The sequence below is a fragment of the Neofelis nebulosa genome, chromosome 2, assembly GCF_028018385.1.
Source record: "Neofelis nebulosa isolate mNeoNeb1 chromosome 2, mNeoNeb1.pri, whole genome shotgun sequence".
Taxonomy (NCBI): domain Eukaryota; kingdom Metazoa; phylum Chordata; class Mammalia; order Carnivora; family Felidae; genus Neofelis; species Neofelis nebulosa.
In genome coordinates this window covers 77,864,783-77,876,764 of record NC_080783.1, presented here as the reverse complement: position 1 = coordinate 77,876,764, position 11,982 = coordinate 77,864,783, and the positions used below count along the sequence as shown (strand labels likewise).

At 36.1% G+C, this 11,982-nt stretch overlaps 1 protein-coding gene across 4 annotated transcripts in view; it reads left to right on the top strand.

Moving 5' to 3' along the window:
* GALNT13 (polypeptide N-acetylgalactosaminyltransferase 13) overlaps positions 1 to 11,982 on the top strand; it is a 540,886-nt gene that overhangs the window by 67,322 nt on the left and 461,582 nt on the right. For all 4 annotated transcript variants that reach the window (XM_058715238.1, XM_058715236.1, XM_058715237.1 and 1 more), the window contains exon 3: positions 3,303 to 3,548. In XM_058715238.1, coding sequence (XP_058571221.1) covers positions 3,407 to 3,548 — 142 coding nt within the window. In that variant the 5' untranslated portion in view covers positions 3,303 to 3,406. The remainder of the gene's footprint in view (positions 1 to 3,302; positions 3,549 to 11,982) is intronic.

Below are 11,982 nucleotides of genomic sequence, written 5' to 3'. Positions count from 1 at the left end.
AAATTTGCACCTATTATGCAATTTTTACGAAATAAAATAAATGAGTACAGATAAAAATATGTCTAATAGCAACTAAACTAGACTCTCCATGGAAGTGATAACCTCCGAATTTTAAAACAAAAAACTTTCTCCTTGTTTAAAAACATATTTACCAACTCCTAAGCTTTATCTAGATTGTTTTATATTTGAAATATGTTTTTGATAAAGATAGGAAGATGGTATATATCTTCAGACAAAATCCTGTAATGCATCATAGAATATCCGATGGATATAATGATTGGTGGGCAAGAAGAAAAAGAAAGGCAATCTTAACTAGCAAGATGGTACTTGATGGCTTTCTCTTAAAAGTATTCCCACCTAGAGAAGTACTTTTAATTTAATTTTTTTTAACGTTTATTTATTTTTGAGACAGAGAGAGACAGAGCATGAACGGGGAAGGGTCAGAGAGAGAGGGAGACACAGAATCTGAAACAGGCTCCAGGCTCTGAGCTGTCAGCACAGAGCCCGACACGGGGCTCGAACTCACGGACCGCGAGATCGTGACCTGAGCCGAAGTTGGACGCTTAACAGACTGAGCCACCCAGGCGCCCCGAGAAGTACTTTTAAAGAGAGAAGGAACTGTGCTCAAAAGATACTGGAACAATTAGGAAAGGGGCTGTGTTTTCAGATAGAAGAGCCTGTAGTTTATGCAAGTTAGTCATGCTCCACATTGGTTTGGCAAGACAGGGATATTGCAGAACTTGGATTTGGCTTCAGAAACTGAGAAGTGTTTGCAAATAAATAGAGGCTTACTGGAATAAAAACATAATACAGATGCTGATTCTCTTAAATAAACCTGGGCTACCAACTGTGCTTATGTTGGTTTGTGTTACTGTGTGTTTTGTACCATCCTTCTGCTCCCATCAGTTTTGTTCTCATGAAGAGTATTGGAATACAGTGTATGAGATTACCATTATGCAAGTGCCAGCAGATATGGCTCAATGAATGATGAAATTTAGTGCATTTTCAAGGTGGAGGCAGGTGTTTTCAAAGTAGAGATAGAATTCGAAACTTGAAATATAAATGAAAAAAATCACACAACAACTTAGTTTTATCAGTTAGAATAGTGGGATTAGACTTCTCTCAGTGCTAATGACTTGATACATAGCTCATTCAGGCTATGAAATTAGAATAATTTGAGTAATGCTTGAAATGGCAATAAGATATGATTTTGACTTTCTATTACAGCTAAAATTTATATTAAATTCTGAATAACATTAACTGTTAGGCTCTTATTAGGAAATGTCTTATCTTAGACATTTTAATATTTAAAGTTAAGCGATTTCAGATTTTTTTATTATAATATTCTTTATATTTTCTTTTAAAAATGTTCTCATTCTTTATCTTGTGTAAGCCTTTACAATATTTTGCGAGCTGAATAGGACAGGAAATATGTTATAAATAAAGACAATGAAGCACAGAGAGGCAAAATCCTGACCCAAAGTCATCATTTCATTTTATTACAGAGCCAGGGATGGTGCTTTTATGCCTTTCATTATAGATCTTTATATAACATGTAAGATCTTTATGATAGGATCTTTTATTTTAAGATATTCCCATCTTAAATCTGGGGATGGCTATTTGGTAACCATCAGTGTTATATATACTTTTCTGTGGGACTTTTTTCTACAATAAACTGAAGAGAACTACTTCATCATAGGACCAAGAAACACAGAACATTTGACAGCTTGAATTGTTTCATACCTTGTATTCAGTAAAGCATGCATGCACAAAGTAACAGGAAATATGCGTCAGGGAATTCTTCACTTGTTACCAGGTTTAGAGGCTGAGTTCCAATGTTTAGTTATACACTTTACAGGAAAATGAAGTTGAAATGAAATAAAGTACATAATTAGCATGACATTTGTTTCCAGAAAAATCATCAGCAAACAGATAAACCCCACATATCCTATATTCTGTAGACTTGCACATTTTATACCTTTTTAAAAAAATATGCTGCATTAATGTAAATTTAATGTAGACAGTGAAGATAGACTCTGTTATGTTTTCAGCTGTCACTTTATGTAAATTTTGAATTCCTTGCTAGTCTGGATAGGTTGTTACAGGCAGTAGCCTTTGTATTGCTTTATGATGCAAAGTCAGCTGCTATTAATTTAAAGAGCATTTGCCTCAGCAAATTGCACTTTGATGTTTTTGAGACAGATATTTATGAAATATTCTGAGTACCTTTGTATTTTGTAGCTGTTCTTCTCAAATATCTTTCAAAATTGTATTACTTATTCACCTCAAAAATTTTAAGCTTCAGTTGATATTAAGTGTAGCAAATGGCATGAACCTATCTTTGGCCTGTTATATTTACGGTACATGACTTAACTGTCAATTTATTGTAAATGAATTAACCAGGTAATTATTGCTTTTGATAGTGTCAATAAAACAAATATGTTTGTGGTATTAATTCTACATTTATTTAGAATACCTCTCAATAGGTAATTGTGCACATATCTGTATGCCTTTTAGAATTTGTGCTTTGGTTATTTGAAGTCACTTTAAACTAATATGTTGTCTCCCCTCTCATAATTTTTTGAATGTATCCTATCCATTCCAAATTACACATTTGTTGTGGATACAGACCAGATGGAGTTTTTAAGGTTAAGTAACTGATGAGTTATTTCGTGCAATGGTCTTTTTTGAGAATTTGAGACTTTATTTTGTTTTATACGTTAATAATTGTCTTGCAAGATGCTTAACAAGCATTATTGTGGCTAGTCCTCATAGCAAATCTTAGGTTTGGCATTGTTATTCTCATTTTATAGTTGAGAAAACAGGCTTTTTAAAAAAGGGTCCTGCAGATAGGAGGTGAATAGACACAGGCCTATCTGTGTGTAAAGTCCAGTTCTTAGTTACTCCAATTTATTGTATCCCGGGATGATTTCTGTTTCGGCAGTTATTAGCTCCTCAAAAGTGCTGAATCAGGGTAAGTTCAAGGATGCTCTATTTGATAACCTACTGCTCTACAGAATATCATCATAGGGATTTTTAAGAAAAGAGTTCAACCTGAAAAAATCAAATAGTTGTCAAGTGCCCAGCAGAATAGTGACAGATCTAGGATTAGCTGGTAGAGTTTTAGCCACCTGGTTTGCTTACAATTCTCACTTATTGAGGCTTTTCATTCTGAATTTGAAGGTCAAGTGCTTATAAATATGGGAACATTAAATAAATCATGTATTTCATGTTTTATCCCCTTTATACTAAGAAAAAACCTATGCAATAATGGCATTTCTTTTCCTTCTTTTTTAATATAGTGGGATGCATCCTGCTTTTTTCCTGGAGTTCACCCCTGTGGCTTGGATTTATCACTGCAGCATCTGTCTTCCATCTATGTGTTAACTAGAAATCAAGGGAAGACATGAGGAGGTTTGTTTACTGCAAGGTGGTTCTAGCCACTTCACTGATGTGGGTTCTCGTCGATGTCTTCCTACTCCTGTACTTCAGTGAATGTAACAAATGCGATGACAAGAAGGAGAGGTCCCTGCTACCTGCACTCAGGGGTAAGTGCTTACGAAGCAAATGTTGCTTACAGAGATGACAGCTGTGGTGACTCTCGACAAAACGTGAAACTTTGAAGTAGGGATTTTTTTCAGCTCTTGCGTTAGCAGAGCATTTTGGCAGAACTATTAATGTACATTTAACCGGGGGAAAGTTACTTCCTTCTCTCAGCCTCAGGTGTCCTGTTGGCAGAAATGAGAAGAGTTAGGTAACCTCTAAGGTACCTTCCAATTTCATAATTCCAGTGTTCTGTGACTGTATGGAAAGAATAATTTAGTGAACATTCAATTGGACAGAATTTAAAATTTAGGCCTCCAGAAGCAAAAACCCTTGGAGGCTAAGCACCTAACATACAAGGGGACAACTACTTAAGTAAGATGGTGGGGGTTGTAGCAAAATGCAAGGACACATGACACCCAGACTTCCAGAAGCAATAAACAGATGAACAAACAAACAAACAACTTTTTAAACAAAACACATGTTGATGGCCAGATTCAGATTCAACAACCAAATTATTGCCTTGTGTTAAGTGCAAAAGGTAATGTCAGGTACAGGATAACATCACTTTAACTCAGTATTTCCCTCTTTAGGGATCGGTTTCATTGACAGGATAAGAGTGAATCATAAAGAAGCGTAAAGATTTTTATACATGGTGGTTTATTAAGTCAAGTCGTAGGGATTCATTTTCTGCAGTTTATTAGTGTGACAAAAAGTAAGCCTTCAGTTCCATTTGAAATGTTTGTACCTTTTGGGGCAACTGGGTGGCTCAGTTGGTTAAGCATCCAACTTTCATTTAGGTCATGATCTCACGGTTCATGAGTTTGAGTTCCTCATTTGGCTTTGCACTGACAGCTCAGAGCCTGGAGCCTGCTTCAGATTCTGTCTCTCTCTCTCTCTCTCTCTCTCTCTCTCTGCCCCTCCCCCGCTCATGTTCTGTCTGTCTGTCTCTCTCTCTCTCTCTCTCAAAAATAAATAAAACATTAAAAAAAATTGAAAAAATTAAATGTTTGTACCTTTTGGAAAAGTAAATCTAAATGACTGGCTTGAGATTTGCATTTATTTGCAAAAAGCAGATACAGTCTGCTTTTAAATTTTTTTTTTTTTCTTTTTTTTTTTTCAACATTTTTTATTTATTTTTGGGACAGAGAGAGACAGAGCATGAACGGGGGAGGGGCAGAGAGAGAGGGAGACACAGAATCGGAAACAGGCTCCAGGCTCCGAGCCATCAGCCCAGAGCCTGACGCGGGGCTCGAACTCACGGACCGCGAGATCGTGACCTGGCTGAAGTCGGACGCTTAACCGACTGCGCCACCCAGGCGCCCTACAGTCTGCTTTTAATGTTACAGATATTTTTGAGGTCATCTATGAATCAAAATATGTTAATAAGCAACTGTTGGTTATATGAGGCTTGGGAAACACAGAAGAGCATTTCCAAAAATTAGTTTTTGTGAAAAAGTATTTTGGACATTTTTTTTTTTTTTTTTTTTTGCATCAGATTGTAGCAGTGCTCTTACTCAATTGGAGGTATTCTGATGATCTTCCTCTTTGTGAAATGAGTTTCTTTCACTGTAGTTTTTGCCTAGCACAAAAAATTGAAAGTACCTTGGAAGTGACTGAGCCTCGACCCATTTAGGTAGTTTATATGCATATTTTATGCCTTTATACTAGAATTATTCAAAGAGGAGAACTTTATGAGTCTATCGGTTTTTGATAAATGAACATGAGGATTGATATGCTGATCTTTGGTTAAAATCCCAGAAAAAAAATCCTCCTTCTCTGCTTCTTTGTTAACTCAGTTGAGCTGCTGCTTGGCTGAAAGTGGAAATGTGGTTTGTTGGGTCTCATCAGTTTGGAATGATCACTTTGTCATTTGTTGAATAGAGACTTCTAGATTGGTCACAAAAAAAAATGTCATAATCTGATTCAGCAAAACTATGACAGCTTATTCTGCAAGTACCAAAAAAGTACAGCTTTGCTGATTTAAGTTCTTAATGCTCAGTCTTAAATCTCAAAATGTGAAATTTAATGACGCAAGGCAAAAATAGTAATTTTTCCTTATACTTAAGTTGTAAAATTAAACTATATTCTCCTTATTTTTAAGACTTAGTTAATGCTGTACATTAATATTTGTCTTGAATAAATGGGACTAAACTATAGGGTTTTAATTTTATTTTCTAATGTTACTTATTATTTCAGAATATTGCTCTATATAGGAATTTCTCCACATATTTAAAATAGTAACTTATTTACAGGCAGATGATGCTGTGCAAAGCGTATGTGCCTCAAAATTTCATGTCCTGCACATGTTAGAAACAGTCTTTTTGACTTAAAAAAATGTTGATCCTTTTGGACTTAGGTGTCTCCATTATTTAAAAAACAAGGTTTTGTACTAGGTGATTTCTCAGATCCCTTTTAGTGCTAAATTTTAAACTGGTTTAAAGTACCCAATACTGGCATACACTATGAATTCATTTTTAAGATACACGTATTAATTTATTTATCAATTCATCAATAATTTAAGTGCCTATTGGGTCAACATTTTGTACACCTTAAACTTATATAATGTTCTATGACAATTATATCAAAAAAAAGAAAAGAAGGGAAAAGCCCAGTGATAGACAAAGGAAGACAAATTTCAAGCACCAGGACTTCTGAGTTCATAGTTAGTACAGATTGCCACATAGTTAAAAGCCCAGATTTTGTTCATCAACCTGGTCCTTGTCTCCTCCCCCTTGATCCAGTTGTATGACTTTGGCAAATCCCTTGGCAAAATCTTAATGTTTTCACTTCAGATCAGAACCTGAGAGATAGTAATTCTGCTTCACAGGGTTGCCTTGAGAATTAAATACGATAATATGCATAAACCGTACAGTGAAGTATTGGTTCATGATAACCCTTTATCAATATCTGCTAAATGTTGTGAAGGTGCATGAATAGTCTGGATGATGCTCCAGACAGACTTTGCTCTTCAATGTGAGTCAGGTCCCCAGTGGGGCATGTGTGGGGGGGTAGTGGTTATTTTGGGTGTAGCCCCAAAGGAGGAAGTCACTCAAATAAAATATTTGTTAAGTATCTACTACCTGCTAAGACCTGGTGGTATAAAGGAACTGAGGTTCCTACTATCTGGAACTTATAGTCAATAATAAAGTAAACATTTCTCTCTCCCTCTCTCTTAGTCTCTCTTTCTCCCTTTCTCTCTGTAAAAACATAATTTAGAAATGATTACGAAGCATAATGTGTGCAATGGATATTAGGATGAGGAAGAGGGATACTCTCAGTAGAGAAAATGTGTCTAGATTCTTAGATAACATTTCACAGAGGCTGTGGCATTTAAGCTGAGTCTAAATTATGCAAGTAAGAAATAGCTAATTAGAGAAGAAGGTACTAAAATTTTTATGAAATAATAGAGATTACAGGATAATTCTGAATGAGATAATACAGAACTCTTATAAGATTAGTAAGACTGTAATATTGGTACAAGAGATCACAATGGGTAGACAAATTGCCTGATGGAATCGCATACACTCTAGAAGTAGACTTATGCATATTTGGGCATTCAGAATGTGACAGGAGCACTGCAGATCAATGGCAGAGAGAAGGGCTTTTTAATAAATGGATCTGAAAATAAAATGGTAATCGATGTGGAAAGCATGAAATTGGATGCCTACCTCATGTCATAAACCAAGACAAACTTTGGCTTTATTAATGTCAACAATAAAACTAAAACTTTCAGCAGAAAAGTATTTAGACATAAGACTTTGAATTAAGGGAGAATTGTAAAAATACTAAACAAATAACATTGACCATAAAGGAAATTATTGATAGATTTAACTATATTAAAACTGAGAAAGTTGTTTCATTCAAATATGCCTTAAAAGAGAAGTTACAAACTGTAAATGTTAAAAGAGCATGCAACTGAGAAATTATTAAGTGTATGTATGTATATACAGATGTGTATATGTGTGTGTGTGTATATATACATATATATATATGTATATATATATATATATATATATATATATATATATATATATATCCTATTAATAAGAAAAGTACAAATAACCCAATAAGAAAAAAAATGGGCAACAGCCATGAAGAGACACTGCTTAGAAAGGGAACACATATAGCAGAAAAAACTTATGAAGAAATATTTAACATCAACTGTGATCAGGGAAACACAGCCCGAGGCTACAACGACATATTATATCAATTCAGTTGGCAAAAATCAAAAAGGTTGATAATACCAATTGTTAGAGGTTATGCATCTGCACATTTTTTATAACTTTAGATAACAGTTTATTTCTGAAATCTGAACATTGATATGTAACCCATGAATTGTTATCATATACTTAAGAAAATTTCTTCCACATAGACAAATATCTCATAGTACTCCTGTTCATAAAAGTAAAAGCTGAGAATAACCCATGGACGCATCAATGGGAAAGCTGATGAATGAATTGTGATATATTAATGCAAGAGAATAGTACATATATTTTACAATGAATCTATGAATGAATTTTGATAATACAGTAGTAAGTTTTATCCCTCAAAAATGATAAATAACATGGTGCAGTTTTAAAAGCTGTAAAAATTTTGGGGCGCCTGAGTGGCTCAGTCCGTTAAGTGTCCAACTTCAGCTCAGGTCATGATCTCGCACTCCATGAGTTCAAGCCCCGCATCGGGCTCTGTGCTGACAGCTCAGAGCCTGGAGCCTGTTTCGGATTCTGTGTCTCCCTCTCTCTCTGACCCTCCCCTGTTCATGCTCTGACTCTGTCTGTCTCAAAAATAAATAAATGTTAAAAAAAATTAAAAAAAAAATAAATAAAAGCTGTAAAAATTTTTAAAAATTGCATTTTAAGAATATGTAGAAATGCAACAAGACTGTATAAAGCGAGCAAGTTTAATTATGATAATAGGATTTAGGATGTTTATTGTCATGTGTTGGATGAGACAGGGTCATGAGATGGGGATGAACATTTTGACTGAATGTGGGGCATTAGTAGTGCCCTAGATTTGTTTTTGATGGGGGTTTTTAATGTGTTTGTTACAGTATATGGATAACAAATGAGTAAGAGCCAGTGAATGGATTTAAAAATTGGGAACCCAATGAATGGCTTTAAAAGCGAGCAGATATGATTTCCTTTATGTTATGGAAAGATCAGTATGGATTCAGTATGGATTCAATTGTGGAGAGTGGATTGGAGAAGAAACAGTCTCATTAGGGAGGTTGGGTAGGAAGTTGTGGTAGTGTTCCATCAATTTTGTGTAGGCAGTGATGCCTACTTAGAGCAGAGGAATGGTGGTGAGGTGTTACGGAAGTAGATAAAATGAAGAGGTATTTGAGATATGGGAGCTGGATGCATGACTGGCTCTGGCAGGTGTAGGATATGGGAGGGTCAAGGACAAGTCTTGGGTTTCTTGAGGGCATTGTTTGGCCCAGTTTCCTCAAAGGGAAAAATGTAGGAGGAGAGGATTTGAGTGCAGACAGGAGTTTATTTTAGATAGGTTGAATGTGAGACACCTGTTAGGCAACTAAATGGAATTGTTCAGTAGGAAGTTGGCTACATTATTAAACTCCAATATCAAACCATCACTTTTATGGAAACTATTTTTCTAAAATAGATTACATTCTTCTTTATTAAATAAGGCATATGGGATATAATTGAATCTTTGTTACTGAGTCAGCATTATCATTTTTTAACATCAATTATTGAATGATGCTTTTTTAAAAAAAAGATTAAAAGATTATTTCAGGGACTTTATGGGAGCATGCAGACCTGTTCCAATATTAAATACAGACACGTAAATCCTTTTTCTTCTTCTATTTTCTAAAGGATTGCTTTTTGGTGACATAAGTACTTGTTAGGGGAGGATCTTAACTTTTTATGCCACCCTGGGGCCACCTGGAACTAAAATGTACTGAAGGATATTTCGAACTCCTAAATGGCATGGAATACTAACTAGTGGTACTCCCAATTTGGAAAAATTAGATATTTGAGAGAATAGGCATTTAAAAAGACCAGTGCTGCGGCAGTGCACCTAGATACATTGTGGACAAATTTGAGGTCATGTGGCAGGTTTGCTTGAGCACTCTATCATAGTGGGTCCTACTCCTGGCTGCACTACTAACAGCCTATATCTGAATGCAAGTTAATTCATCTCTCTGGGCCTCAGTTGCCATCTGTGAAATGAAGTGAATATGAGTCATGATTTTAAAAATCATGCTGGTCTTTAAATGAATGATTCTATGTTTATAGCTCTCCCCCTCCCCCAATGAAAATATGAAAAGTGAACTCTTTTACTATCTAGCTTTTGGTCAGTCTACAAATAATGTGTGGTCCAAGAGAAGTAGTGATATGGAGGTGACATGATGGATGAATTTTGCTTAGAAACCCCAGAGGGGTTCTTATCATTACAGAGAACAGGAAGGATATAAACTTATGATATTCAAGACAGGGGGGAACCTAGCTTTCTTTACGGATCCTGATATTAGTATATTATGCATACTTAGGTATGTGTATAGTATATTACACATACTTAGGGAATGAAATGAAATTTACTTTAAAAGGGAGGGGGTTTCTGGGGCACCTGGGTGGCTCAGTCGGTTAAGTGTCCAACTTTGGCTCAGGTCATGATCTCACAGTCTGTGAGTTCGAGCCCCGCATTGGGCTCTGTGCTTACAGCTCAGAGCCTGGAGCCTGCCTCGGATTCTATGCCTTGTTCTCTCTCTGCCCCTCCCCCACTTGTGCTCTGTCTCTCTCTGTCTCTCAAAAATAAATGAATGTAAAAATAAAAACTTTTAAAGCGAGGGGGTTTCTAAGAAAGAATTGTTGCTTGTATGTAAACAAAGATAAGCACATAAGCCAATAATGATCAGAATAACAGTAATCATAAACTGTTAACTATTCTCCATTAGTTACAAATGTTAACTCATTAATTTTTTAACAAAATATTTGTGAAGTAGGCATTATTCTTTTACATATGAAGAAACTGAGGCAGCGTAAGTATATGGGAAAATACTCCTGTGTTTTCTTTTACTCACACATAGAATAAAACAGTTCCAGATGTGTGGGCTTTATCTCCACACGAAGCTATTGTCTACATTAGTTGAGGGTCCTGTAATCCTTATACTATCTCCTGGAGTGAGCATCAGACCTCACAAGATAAGGGCTCATCCCATAAGACTGCTCCCACTTCAGACACCAATCTCAAGTCCCAGACTGTCACCTGTACTCTTGACACACCAGTTGTGAATTGGGGTTTCTAGGACTCCCTTTTTAAGTTTGCTAATTTGCTAGAGTGCCTCATAGAAATCAGAGAAATGGCTAGTTACATTTACTGGTTTATTATAAAAAATATAATAAAGGGCATGAACGAACAACCAGATGAAGAGATGTATCTACATAGGGTGAATAAAGTTCAGAAGGGTCCCAAAGGAAGGAGCTTCTGTTCCCATTGGATTTGGTGTGTGCCATGTCCTGTCAGGTTGACGTGTTTACCAACCCAGGAGTCTCTGAACTCCGTGTTTTTGGGATTTTTATGGAGGCTACATCTCATAGAAGTGACCAATCATTAACTCAATCTCTAGCCCCTCTCCCCTTCCCAGAAGATAGAAGTGAGGCTGAGAGATCCAGGCTTCTAATCATGGCTTGGTCTATCTGGTGACCAGCCCCCAGCCAGGAGCCAATTAGATGGCCACCAAGTGTTGCCTTATTAGGACAGAAACCACTTCCATCACGCAGGAAATTGCAAGAGATTTAGGAGCTTTGTATCAAAGACCAAATATTAGAACAAGAGATGCTCCTAGTGCTGTTATCATTTAGAAAATTACAAGGGTTAGAGGTGCTGTGTGTGTGTGTGTGTGTGTGTGTATGTGTGTGTTATTATATAGAGTGAGTTTAAGGGGGAGTGCCAGAATTTTCACAACCAATAGAATAGGATTTGGTTATTAAGGTATTGGTTATTAACACTTTTATTACATAAAGTACTCTGTTATCAATAAATGTCAGTTTGTACTAGTACCATTCTTTCATTGGGATACCAGTATGGAGTACATATTCTGAAAACTTGAACTGAGTGTTTTGTCTTTACTCTCAGAGGCACTGTAGACCCTGCCAGGTCTCCCTGGCTAGTAAGATGTATAAATTCCAATGAGGAAAATATTTCCTAGGGATCCTCTGTTTTCAGATCATTTATCTAACACTGTCACCTTATCTGGCATTTTAAGGTTTTACAAAGTTGCTGTTAACCCCTTGTGTCGCTTAAGACCTTTTCACTGCTGCTCTGAATTAGGGGAAATGAAGAAAATGAGTGGAATTGCTGACCAGTAACCCCAATTTAATACTTCCATGTTTCCCTTCATTCTGCCTGGGAGAATGACTTGTTTTGTTTTGCTTTGTTTTGTTTTGTTTTGTTTTGTTTCCTCATAAATCCAAG